Below are 13,667 nucleotides of genomic sequence, written 5' to 3' on the forward strand. Positions count from 1 at the left end.
ATTCTTGTTCAAACTATCAAACCTTGTATCAAAAATTAAATTAAAGCAACTAACATATGTCCCATACTTGGCACAGAGAAGTCAAGAATTTACACAAGCCAATTCACGGATTCATATTTTCAATCAAGTTACAGTTCTTAATTTTTTTTTCTTTTCTCATTTATTTATTCATCCATGCATTCATTTCATTTTTTTAAAAAGATTTATTTATTATATCTAAGTACACTGTAGCCATCTTCAGAGACACCAGAAGAGGGCATCAGATCTCGTTACAGATGGTTGTGAGGCACTATGTGGTTGCTAGGAATTGAACTCAGGACCCCTGGAAGAGCAGTCGGTGCTCTTAACCACTGAGCCGTCTCTCCAGCCCCATTTCACTTTTAAAGTTTATTTATGTGTATGTGTGTGAGTATATGGCACAACATGCGGTCACGTGTGGTGTCCAGAAGAGGATGTCAGAACCCCTTGGAGCTTGGAGGCAGTTGGGAGCCACCTGATGTGAAGCAACCTTGAGTCCTCTGATAGAGCTTAAAGTTAATAAACTATTAACTACCGAGCCACAGAAAGCACTTTATCCACTAAGCCATCTATCTTCCTAGACCTTAAACAAAGTAATTTTTGAGTCGGTTTCCTTACGTGTAAAATTAAATAATCGGGCTTTAAATGGGAGGGGGGAATCATGTGACTCAGGCTGTCCTTGAATCCCCTTTCCTTCTGCTTCTGCCTCCAAAGTGCTGAGACTTGAGAGTCGCCACTCCCAGTATGAAAAAAATTCCTTTTCTGAGACTCAGGATGCATAGGAGAGTTTGAAATTCCTAATCCTTAGCCTCTAGAGGGCTGGGATTATAGCATACACCAATACCTGGGGAAAAGCGGTTATTCTTATTACAGTTTATCGTTATTATTGCCACATTTCGATTTCGTGATAGTCTCCTCCGTTGGCGGATTTCAAAATCCACATTGTCCATTGCTCGCCCTGACTTTCCTCCCACGCAGGAATGTTCACTACAGTCAACCGGGTCATCGGACCAGCACTGACTCGGCGCAGACGTGGTTTGTCCTCGACGCGCCGCCGTAGTGACCGGCGACCGCATGGTGCCCCACCCGCTTCCGTAGGCGCGAGCTCTGCAGTGGGCCGGCCTTATGCTCCGCCCAGCGTGCGTCGCTGCGTGAGTCCGGCCCCCACGAACTGCTGTGCCGCCCGCGAGCTCACACCGGCTTCTCTTCAGCCCCAGCCAGTGCGCTGTGGTCGCCGTCATGCTCGCCGCTGCCCTCCGTCGCTGTACTGCAGCCGCGGCCGCCCGAGGCCTTCTGCACCCCGTCTCGGCTCCCAGCCCCGCTGCCGGTAAGGCCCGCTCCCGCCACAGCCCGCGCCCGCGTGTCCTTGCTGTGACCTGGGCTCCTGCCGCCACTCGAGGGCAGGCTCCCAGGCGGCCTAGCCTTTGCCCTGCAAGCCGGCAGTGGAGTCCGGTGACCGCAGGGTATCCACTGCTGTCTGGAGTTATGTGGGAGACTCCCCGGGGCCTCCCTCCCGCCACTTCCTGATGCCGGATACACGACCGGTCAGGTGTATGGACCTGCCCGGGTCGCTAACGACAGGGCTCATCACTTCCTTTCAGTCTCTGGGCCGTGACCGTTCCCTGCGCTGACCCCGCAGCCACCTGACCGGGAGTGGCTCCCGCCGGCCTACAGCGTCTTGGCGAAGGTGACATTGAGCCTCCGGGCGCGACGCCTGCCTCTGCGTTTCCTAGAACACAATTCGATTCCCCAGTGGGACACAATACCCTTTTAGTCCTAATCAGGCAATTCTCTGCTGGCATTCTGTGTCACCTTCATAACGGGTACGGCCACGTTTAAGGACTGTTGAGCCATGTTCTAGTCCCGCGCTTAAAATAGATAATTTAAACGTGTGGTGGTTTCTTGGAGTTTGTTAAGAGAGCCTGAACGTTGATAGGTATTAATGGTAAGAATGTTAACGTTTCCAAAATTGGGTACCAAATACCTAGGAATACTGGGTGTACAAACATGGGAAAGCTTCGTGGATTCCCGCCCCACCCGTTTAAAATTAGAAGCCTCAGTGCTGGACTATGAAGTATTAAGTTTTGTTGCTTGTTTCCCCTTATGTGTGATTCTGGAGACTTTGTGTCCATCACTGTCCAGCCCCAGTGCTGAGGAGGAACCAAGGGACCTGCACTGCTAGATAATTGCTCTACCATTTGGTGTGTTCTCAGACCTCCACTAGTACTACTGTACATCTTATTTTTGCTTTTATTTGGTTTTGTTATGTCTTAGCTATGTAGCCTGACTGTCCTGGAACTCTTTGTAAACCTCGACCTGAAAGAAATAGGATTATTTTATTTTAGAGACAGGGCCTGTATAGCCCAGACTGGACTAGAAACTCAAAATGGTATTAAAAGGGCTAGCCAGGAACATTATGCGTTCCTCATGCCTCCCAAGTGCAGGGAGTATTGTTGGGAGCCACCACACCTAGCAAAAGCATTGTACTTTTTTACAGTAGTTGTGCTTGGATCCTGGTTTGTGATGTGAGTGTTTTATGAAATTTAGTTCAAGAGTTTAGATATAAAAATAACTCAGCCAGGTATGGTTTCCTAGCATTCACAGGGATGTAAAAAAAACAGGTGCATTTCTTTTGTGTTCCAGTCTAGCTATGGCTATATATACAGGGTCTCACACACAAAGAAGGGCCTCAGATACTCCATTGTTTCCTCTATTACTTGAGCCCAAAGAGGTTTTTTTTGTTGTTGTTGTTTTTGGGTTTTTTTTTGTTGTTTTGTTTTGGGTTTTTTTTGTTTGTTTGTTTGTTTTTTTTGCTTCATTTAATTTGCTTTTTGTAGTATATTGTATGAGTAACAAAAGAATCAAATGTAGGGAGTTTAGGACTTTTTGGCGAGAAGAGATTAGATAGGGTCTTAGGTAGTCATGGTTGGACTCAAAAGCAGCTGTGTGGTTGACTCGTCCTCCTCTAGAATGACCAGGATTACAGGTGTACCACCACGCTCAGCTTTGGAATGCATTTAAGAAACCTCCGGAGTGCAGGGCTCATAGGTTAAGAGCACTTGTCCTTGCAAAGGATTCAGGTTCGATTCCCAGCGCCCACATCCAGAGGATCCAACACCCTCTTCTGACTTCTTATGCACCCCATAAAATGTACATGCAGGCAAAACATACATAAAAAATAAAGTCAAAGAGAGAAACCAAGGAGGTGATCATACTTTACAGAAGAAACTGATGCCTACCTTGGGGAACTGACCTTTCTGTTAGTGATAGAGCTATTTTCTCTTTCTCAGTTAAATTTGAGTTATCCTGATGCTTTTTTGTGTCTTATTTACTAAGTCAACAAATACTATTTTTTTTTATATAGATAAACATCTCAGAAGATTTTTTATTTTTGACTTTTAACTTGGGGTCCTGCCTGGAATTTACTGTGTGATTCATGCTGGCCTCAAATTTGTAGCAGCCCTTCTGTTTCTGCCTCCTGGGTTCTGGGATTATATGCATAGCACCACACACACTTAACTGAGAGTGTGTGCATGTGTGTACACATATACATGGTTTCTCTTTGTACTGCTGGTTGTCCTAGAACCCACACTGTAGACCAGGCTGGCTTTGAACTCATAGAGATCTGCCTGCCTCTGCCTCCAAGCACTGGGATTAAAGGTATGCACCATCACCTGACGAAGGAATTTGGGTTTTTTTTTTTTTTTTGTTTTTTTTTTTTTTGGTTTTTGTTTTTTCTTTTTTTCGGAGCTGGGGACCGAACCCAGGGCCTCACGCTTGCTAGGCAAGTGCTCTACCACTGAGCCAAATCCCCAACCCCAGGAATTTGTTTTTAAAGGAAAATTTCTGCTTTTTCCTTTTATTTCTCTTTTTTTGGGGGGGAAAGAGCATTGAACTTTGGGAATTTGTTATGCAACAGGGGAATGTTCTTTCTTTCTCTCTCTTTTTTTTTTAAGGAGGTTAGGAAAATGGCGAAGGTTTATTGTTACTTAAGCAAACCATAGACTAAAGTTCTGGTTTGTCTCTGAGACTTTCTATTCACCCCGGTGTACAATTCAGAAACAAAGGCTTTTAGGTGGTTCTCCTTTATACCTAAATACTTCCACAAGGGGGCAGTACTGGTTGCAAATGGTGTCTGTTCCTTTTTAGCCGTGTGACCTTGTATACTAATTAGTATCTTAAGCCTTTCAAATGTTAAAATAATGTTTTTGGTAGCTCTGAGGTTTATATTTGATAATGCAACTCTTGCCTGGCAAAAGGTTTAATATGGTCCTGCCTTGCTAAATAATAAAATGGAGATTGGTCAGTACCCCCTGCACACTAATCAGTTTTGTCACTGAGTATCTTATAGCCTATTATCTACCTAGACTTTGAAGTAGAGTCCAAGTGTCCTATATTCGGGTCATGGTTGACAGAAATTTTCCAAACATACTTGGTTTATTGTGATTCACTTCATTTTTAGGTTAAGATTTATTATTGGTATGAGATCACTTTTGTAATTGAAAGTGAAAAAGGCAAGCAGGGTGTGGTAGCACATGTGCCTGCCCTTGGTCCCAGTACTTAAGAAGGGGGCAGAATTTTGAGTTCCAGTACATCCTGGTCTACAGAGTGACTAACAGTACAGCCAAAAGAGATGGGAGGAGAAGGAGGAAGAGGAGTAGGAGGAAGAAGCTGGACATGATGACTTACAGCTAGGGAGGCTGAAGAAGCCAGGAAGAAGATCAGGTCAGTGTGGTGTACAGAGTCGAAACCCAGTTCCAATAAAAGGGATGTGGGGGGCGGGTGTGGTGGTTCTGGAATGTGTCCTCTGTTAGCAGTTTCTCAACCTTCTTAGTGCTGCAACCGTTTACCACAGTTCCTCATGTTGTGCTGACCCCAACCTTACAGTTACTTCGTTGCTACTTTATAACTGTATTTTTGCTACTCTTATGAATTGTAATGTATATATCTGGTGTGCAAGGTCTCCAGACCCATAGGTGGAGCTACTCTGTAGCCACTGTAGCTCTCTTAAGTGTGTCTTTTTTTTTTTTTTTTTTTTTTTTTTTTGGTTCTTTTTTTTTGGAGCTGGGGACCGAACAGGGCCTTGCGCTTCCTAGGCAAGCGCTCTACCACTGAGCTAAATCCCAACCTCTTAAGTGTGTCTTAACACATTAGTTTTCCTAGCCAGTTTGCTCTGGGGATCCTCTGCCTTCTGGGGGTGGAATTATAGTTGGGACACCAGGCACACCCAGCATTTTATGTAGGCCTAGGTATCCAAACTCTGCTGAGCCATCTTTCCAGCCCCTGATTTTTTTCATTCATTCATTCATTCATTCATTCATGGGCAGGGTCTCATGTAGGCTGACCTTGAATCTCAAGATGACCTTAAACTCCTAAGTTAATGTTTTAAATAAAACACTAGCCAACCCTAGAAATTATGAAATCCTGGCATCCTTACCCTGAGAGCTTGAAAGACCCTGAGGGTGGAAGTTGGGTTTTTGTTTTCTTCATCTCTTGGTAAAGTGCTGGGCTTATGTAGCACTTGATGTTGCTTGCTAGTGGCCTTCTGTCCTCGAGGTCCATGTCTGGCCCTAAGCTTTGCAGCCTCAATAACCCTGGTGTCAGACTTGTGTCACCCTGTGTATCATTTGCCTCTGTCCCTCATTCCTAGAATTACCTCTGCCAAAGGGGACCATTTTTGGAACTTTTTTGGCCTCATTTATTATCAAGCAGAAAACCATCTGATTTAACGAAATGTGAACACAAAAGATTAATGAGCCTCTACTGTATTTTATTTTTCTAAATTCATAGTATTGGCTTTTTCTAAGTGAATGCCAAAAGCAGTGTTAGAAATATCCTTTTGGGGGTTGGGATTTAGCTCAGCGGTGGGCGCTTGCCTAGCGGCGCAAGGCCCTAAGTTCGGTCCCCAGCTCCGGAAAAAAAAAAAAAAAAAAAAAAAAAAAAAATATCCTTTTAGGTGACTGTGTAGGAGGAACCTGGGCTGGCCTAGTTGTGTAGCAGAAGATGACTGAATTTCTGAGCTGCTCTTGCTTCTCAGGTGCTGGTTTATAGATCTGAGTCACTATGCCCTGGGACTCTGCAGTCTAGGTAAGCATTTAGCCAACCAAACTACATCTCAGCCCAAAAGTAGTAACTGTTTTGAAACATTTACATTTTAACACTTCCTTTTTCCTCCTCTTCCTTCTCTGATGCCTTTAGGTTATATCAAAGCATTGAATAATTGCCAGGAATTTTTAGTGCCAGCCAGGCAGAGTGTGCGCTTTCCAGTAATCTTCGAGGTAGAGGCAGGAAAGTTCAGGGTCATCCTGTATACAGCATTCCGCCTGCAGGCCAGAAGAGGGCACCAGATCTCATTACAGATGAGTTGTGAGCCACCATGTGGTTGCTGGGAATTGAACTCAGGACCTCTGGAAGAGCAGACAGTGCTCTTAACCACTGAGCCATCTCTCCAGCCTTAGGGTCATCCTGAACATACACAGCAAGTTTCAAAACACTCGTGTGTGCATGTGCCACGCCACTGCACAAACTCACTTAGGAAGTGAAGTAATGGTGTTGGGGGGTTGGTACCTGTATAATTTCTCTAAAAAACAAAGTATTAGTTATGTGTGGGAGAAAGAGCTGGATCTGATAACAGTTCCAGCTTTTGGAATGTTGAAGCAGATGGGGAGGATGGAGCATTCAGCCTAGCCTTCAATACATTGGGAGATGTTCTCTTGAGAGAACAATAAAACCTATTATCTCTATATACAAATAAAATATTGTGTCTTATTGTGGGAGGGGTGACTAAGGACAGGTCATTAACTAATAGAGTAAGTTCTACCCATATATAATTTAAACTTTGTGGGACATGGGATAGCCTGGTTTTTGCTGTTGTGTAACAGGGTGTGTGGGAGTGTACACCAAGTGGGTCTTTTTGTTTGTCTGCTTTGGTTTTGTTATTGTTGTTTCTGAAACTAGGTATTGCTCTGTAACCTTGCCAAGTCTAGAACTCATGGAGCTCTTGCCTCTGCTTCTTGAGTGCCGAGATTAATGTAGCTAAGGATTGCTTTGCTTATTTCTTGTTGTTATTTTTGTTTGTTATATTTTCTGAGCTTGGATCTTACTCTGTAGGCCAGGCTGGCCTCAACTTCCAAAGTGTTAGTATTACAAACATGAGTCTCTATAGCTAGCATTTTCTTATTTTTCTTCCCCTTCATTTAAGAGTTTGTGATGTGGCTTCTAGGAATGGGTAATCAAGACACTGAAGGGCATGATCATCTTTGCCTTGAATTTGCAGTTACTGGTTGTATGTTTTTACAGTTGGAGAACAAAGCTAGCACTCAAATCCACACCTAGGTGTAAGCAAAAGGATTTGGCTGTTATAAACACTTTTCCAGGTTGAAGGTGAACGTAACATTAACCCAGAGTTAAAGAACAAGCCAAGCTGGGGACAGGGGAATCAAACAACTTACCTCCAGGAGGAAACTATACACGCGAGCGCGCGCGCGCGCACACACACACACACACACACACACTGATTTCTCTTGAGTAAATATCTAGGAGGAAAATGACTGGATTTTATGGTAGCTGTGTTTTAACTTGATAAGAAATCACTAAGCAGTCTTTGAAATTGAACTTTCAGTACTCTGGTCCTTACTCTGGATAACTCTAGTTTTTTAGAAAAGGCAGCTGATTTAGAACTTGTAGGTAAGCAGGAGATAGAGGGTCATTGCAGTCTCTGCTTTGTGCTGTATAAAATGTGTTAGTCTTCTGAGACACAGTATACATGGAGTCTTAATTAAGTTTAAGTGTCAGATACATTTAGGTCTGGAACCTTTTTCTTTTTCTTTTCTTTCTTTTTTTTTTTTTTTTTCCCGGAGCTGGGGACCGAACCCAGGGCCTTGCGCTTGCTAGGCAAGCGCTCTACCACTGAGCCAAATCCTCAACCCCGAGACCTTTTTTCTTGTCAAAGAAGTTCAGACACTTTCATCACATTTATACACGTGATCCAGTTTGTTTGGAACCAGGGTTGTAGAGAAAATTTATCTCTGAAAATTGGGACTTAGGCTGTGATCTTCTGGGATTCATGGCTGGTATTTTGTTCAAGGTATAAATGGTGTTACTCAAGGGAGAATGCTTTCATTTGCTCTTATATTCCTTCTCCTAAAATAGTTGTATGTTTTTGTCTGCTTCTAGTTTTCTCCTTTTCTGTCAGTTACCACGTTAAGGTTAAGATTCACATTAGAAGCTGAAGAAATAGCTCATTGGTTAGGAGAACTTAATGCTCTTCAGAGTACTGCTTGAATTCAGTTCCCAGCACTAAGATCATAAGACTCACAAGGGTCTGTAACGCCAGCTCTGTGACCTATAACGCCAGTACCTCTGACTTCCAAGGGTACCTGCATTCGTGTGACTATAACCATGCGCAAACATCACACAGACCCAGAGTTCAAACTCACTGTTGAGTGTGGCTGCAGCTCTATGCATGCCATGATGTGCGTATGGGGGTCAGCGGACAACCTCACTGGCCTGCCTGCATGTGGGTTCTAGGAATCACTCAGGTCATTAAGTTTGTGCAGCAATTGCTTTTATAAAAATACTGAGGGATCTCACTGGCCTGAGACAGGGTTTTTGCTAAGCAGCCCAGGCTGAGCTTACTCTTCTTGCTTAAGTTTCCAAAATGGGGGCTGGAGAGATGGCTCAGTGGTTAAAAGCACTTGACTGCTCTTCCAGAAGTCCTGAGTTCAAATCCCAGCAACCACATGGTGGCTCACAACCATCTGTAATGGGATCTGATGCCTGCTTCTGGTGTGGCTGAAGACAGTGACAGTGTGCTCATATATAATAAATAAATAAATCTTTTTTAAAAAAGTATTTAAGTTTACAAAATGTTGGGAATTATAGGAATGCGCCATCACACCTAGATATACAATACTATTTGTTTTACTTTGGTTAGTATTTAAGATTTGTTTTCTTGCTCTTCGAGGCAGTCTCACTCTGTAGCCCAGATTCACTTAGAGTGTAGGCTAACCTTGAAATCAGCACGGGCAACATAGCAAAATCTGTCTCAAAAATGAACAAAAAGACAACTTACTGCACTAGACAACATGTGTCAAGCACTCTTGGTACGTTTTGGCCTCATCTGTTGTTCTCCACTCTTCTTCCTGCCAATGACTGTGTTACGGACAGGATAGAGCAGTCACGCTTCAGAATGGTCTTGACTATTGAAGTCATTGTTCTTTTCCTTTGTAGCTGTCTGTTCCATTCGCTGCTATTCTCATGGGTCACATGAGACAGATGAGGAGTTTGATGCTCGCTGGGTGACATACTTCAACAAGCCAGACATTGATGCCTGGGAGTTGCGTAAAGGTAATCGGAACATAGATGTACCTATTTGCATGTGTAAATATGAGTTATCCCCACTATTATTGACAGCAACTAGTTTGAAAACATATTGTGTGAGTTGGTGACGATCACACAGCTTGCAGTTAGAAAAGCCTGCAACTTCTATAATGTTTCCTGCAAACTGAGTTTTAACTGGACAGCAGCCTGGAGTATCGTAGTCAGTGATAGCACTCTTGTCTGGCATGCATAGGTGTTGGGTCTGGTCCCCAGAACTGGGAAGAAAGAGGGAGAGAACACATGCACTGTTGACATTTGAGCCAGAGAACTCTGTTGTGAGATGCTGTTCTCTGCATCTGGTGGGTGTGTAACAGCAGAGTTACTACTTTTGTGCCTTTCAGATAATTTAGATGAGCAGTCATTTGAGCAGGAACAAAGTAATCTCAGATCAACAATCTGTGGCAATATGGCTGTGGGTGTGATTGGTACTCTGATGTATTCTTTGTTCAAATAGTTTACAATAATAAAAGCCAGCATCCCAAGTGCTTTTAGTTTCTCTGCCGGAATGTAATGGTCCTGCAGCTGGGGAAATTCTTACTTAAAAACCTGAAGGTCTTACTGATTTATGAAAAGAACAGCAATTCTGCATTTTCATCACGTCTTCAATTTTCATGATGTGTCATTTTGTGCAGGCACAGAAGTAATCATGCCCAATCATTTTCTGGTTGAATGTTTATAAGTCTGTACACTAATGTTTCTCTATAATGATTCTTAATGTCGTCATTTGGGCCTCATTATCTCTTCATAGGCATCCTTCTGGTTGTTTTTAGATGATTTTTCAATGCCGTTTATTTTAAGCCATTCAGAATTTCTATATTGTATTAACAGTTAGGCTTGTAACCTAAAGCTCCGAGGTTTTTCCTTTATTCTCAAAACTTTTGCATAATTCTGATTCTTTGTGGAAGATTCACTATGTTCTTACTAGTTTGTTACAGGCAGACTCTCATTTTACAGATAATAGTGGCCCAAACAGATGAGGTCACAAGTCCGTGATTCACTAAGAATATAGAGTTAAGCCATGGAAAGTAAGTAGATAGATAACAACTTTTTTTTTCCTCCCCCGGAGCTGGGGACCGAACCCAGGGCCTTGTGCTTGCTAGGCAAGTGCCCTACCACTGAGCTAAATCCCCAACCCCAGATAACAACATTTTAGTGTACAAAGAAGGATATTTCAGGATAATGTGAACCTTTTTTTTTTTTTTTTTTAACTTGACAGGGATGAATACACTTGTTGGCTATGATCTGGTTCCTGAGCCCAAAATCATTGATGCTGCTTTGCGGGCATGTAGACGGTTAAATGATTTTGCTAGTGCTGTTCGCATCTTGGAGGTTGTTAAGGTCAGTATGATGCTAAGGTGGTTAAAGAATAGGTGGGCCATAGCACTTGTGGACACTGGTCTGGCCTTAGCACACAATATCTTTTAAGTGTAGCTATCCATGAAAGAACATGTCCTATAAAAAAAAAGCCTTGCCTTTAATTACAGCACTTGGGAGGCAGAAGCAGGTGGTCTTCAGAATTTGAGGTCAGCCTGGTTTACATAGTAAGTTCTAGGACAACTAAGGCTACAGTATAGTGAGAGCCTGTCTTTTTTCAAACAAACAAATGAACAAACAAGGTTGCAGAGATGGCTCAATTGCTAAGAGCTGCTGGCACTCTTAACTGGATGCTTTTTCAGAGGTTCCAGGGTTCTGTTCCCAGTACCCATGAGGCAGCTTACAAGTATCAGTCGTAATTCCAGTTCCATGGGATCTGACGCCCTCACACAGACATCCAGGCAAAACACCAATGCAAATAAAATTTTAAAAAAATGGATAATAGGGGACTGGAGAGATTCTCTGTTTATGAGTATTGTCTACTCTTCCAAAAAACCTGGGTTTAATCCCCAGCACACACATGACAGCTCACAACTTTATGTAACTCCAGTTCCAGAGTATCCACACCCTCACACAGACATACATGCAGGCAAAACACCAATGCACATAAACATAAATAAATCTTAAAAAATTATGTATATAAGATAAAGGCTTTAAGGTTTATAAGGGGAAAGTGACAATAACTTATTTGTAATGACTAAGATAATTAAGGATTCTGTAAGCTATCAATCCACTCAGCACTGGTAGTTAATTCAGTTAGGCCTTTAAATTAGAAGCAAGTTTAAAAAATTTCCCTTGTGTTAATTTAATTTTTCTGATGCCTGACAGGCATGTTTAATCATCTTTTCAAAATTCTGTCGTTACCACCTTGAACTTCTCTTCCTCCCGTCTCTAATTCTGAAGTGCTAGGTTAGAGGAGTACACCCCTGGTTTTGTAGTTCTGAGGATCAACTAAAAGGCCTCCTGAGTGTTTGACAGGCATACTACCCGCTGAGTTCTGATCCCAGCCCTGCACAAGTGATTAAAGGCTTCTCTAGTTTCATTGGGTTTTGTTTTAATTACTTTTATGTATATGCACACACTATAGTTGTCTTCACACACACCAAAAGAGGGCATCAGATCCCATTGCAGATGGTTGTGAGCCACCATGTGGTTGCTGGGAATTGAACTCAGGACCTCTGAAAGAGCAGTCAGTGCTCTTAACCGCTGAGCCATCTGCCCAGCCCCTAGTTTCATTTGTTAACAGAGACTATTCTCATTGCCAACAGGACAAAGCAGGACCTCATAAGGAAATCTACCCCTATGTCATCCAGGAACTTAGACCAACTTTAAATGAATTGGGAATCTCCACTCCAGAGGAACTGGGCCTTGACAAAGTGTAAACTCCCTTCGGTAAGTAGCATGTCCCTGACTGAAGCAAGGAATCAGTTTAAAGGGTGGGATGATGGCAGCTCTGTCGTGTGTGTGTGTGTGTGTGTGTGTGTACGCGTGTGCGCACGCGCACGCCATGGCAGCTGTGTGGAATCCAGAAGATATTTTGTATGAATCAGTTTTCTCCTACCATGTGGGTCCTGGGGATTCATCTCAGATTGCCTGGCTTGGCAGCAAGTGTTTTTACCTGCTCAGCCATCTTGATCAGCTCTGAAATTCCTATCCTGACTGTCCTTGTTGTTCTGACTGCTAGAATTACCTGGCTTTAAACTTTTCTGATTAGAGAAAAAAAGGCTGAGTACCAGTGGTATAAGTGATGAAGAGGCTACAGAGTGAGGCCCTTGTAAGTTGACTGGCCGGTATTAAAAGCAGAAAGTGCTCCAGAGTGGAGGTGATTTCCTGGGGCTGTAGTTCATAGGTCATTTTAAGTAAAATATCTTCGTTTTAGCACTTTTGCTGACTAATTCTGTGCTCTTTTTTTTTTCCCTCTCTCTGCAGATGGGCTTCCCAAAGGACTTAACTGCTATTGCTACTTGATTGAAACAGTTGCCTGGAAATGTTTTATTTGAACAAATTTTCCTTTGAGTATCAAACCATGTAACTTGGACTTTAATAAAGGGAAATGAGTTTGACCCGAAAGTAGGTATCATATGCCATTTTTTGCATTGAGAAGCAGAGGTTGGTCTGGGCATGGTGGCATACTTTTAATCCCAGCACTTGGGTGGCAAAGACAGGTGGATCTCATGAGTTTGAGGCCAGCCAGGGGCTACGTAGAGAGTCTTAAAGACAAAGTCAGCAAGGTGAGCTGGAGAGTGTGCTGTGCAGCAGCCAGCTCTGCTCTGCCTGCTCTCAGCAGCCCTGTGCTAGCTCAGATGTCAGAGCATTTGTCCTTGCTGGGATTAAGGTTAAAGACTAGAGAATTGGGTTTATCCCTTGAAAGATCTAAGAAAACAGCCCTGTTACTTTAGGAGCTCCATAATACTGGGACGTTTCTCACTGCTTTTTGCTTATAGGTCTGGGTGACAACAGTACAGTTGCGTTACTATAACAGGCAAACAGTATTAAGTGAAATGTAGATGCCTGTGTTCTAAAGCTACGCCAGGAGTTTTAGCAAGTTTGGTTTTTGTTGGTTTTAAGATGTACATCAAACCCATGCACTTGTCCAGCCATGAAATCTACTATGGTATAGTTTTATTCTCACCTTTAATAAAATTTGATCCCCTACCAGAAGACCTCTCATTCCCTGGTTAAGAAGTAGAATTGGGGAGATGCAGAGATGGCTCATTGGTTAAGAGCGCTGGCTGCTCTTCCAGAGGTCCTGAGTTCAATTCCCAGCAACCACATGGTGGGTCACAACCATCTGTAATGGGATCCAATGCCCTCTTCTGGTGTATCTGAAGATGGCGACAGTGTACTTATATACATAAAATAAGTAAGTAAAAAAAAAAAGTAGAATTGGTCAA

At 43.0% G+C, this 13,667-nt stretch overlaps 1 protein-coding gene across 1 annotated transcript; it reads left to right on the top strand.

The window, feature by feature from the left end:
- The first annotated feature begins 1,160 nt into the window (after positions 1–1,160).
- On the top strand, positions 1,161–12,843 carry LOC116908089 (cytochrome c oxidase subunit 5A, mitochondrial). The gene is made up of 5 exons (XM_032911372.1): positions 1,161–1,345; positions 9,250–9,366; positions 10,616–10,737; positions 12,042–12,165; positions 12,703–12,843. Exons 1-4 carry the CDS (start codon positions 1,258–1,260, stop codon positions 12,153–12,155), a joined length of 441 nt encoding a protein of 146 aa, XP_032767263.1. The 5' UTR covers positions 1,161–1,257; the 3' UTR covers positions 12,156–12,165; positions 12,703–12,843.
- Positions 12,844–13,667: the final 824 nt, after the last annotated feature.

This window comes from Rattus rattus, chromosome 8 (assembly GCF_011064425.1).
Source record: "Rattus rattus isolate New Zealand chromosome 8, Rrattus_CSIRO_v1, whole genome shotgun sequence".
Lineage (NCBI taxonomy): Eukaryota > Metazoa > Chordata > Mammalia > Rodentia > Muridae > Rattus > Rattus rattus.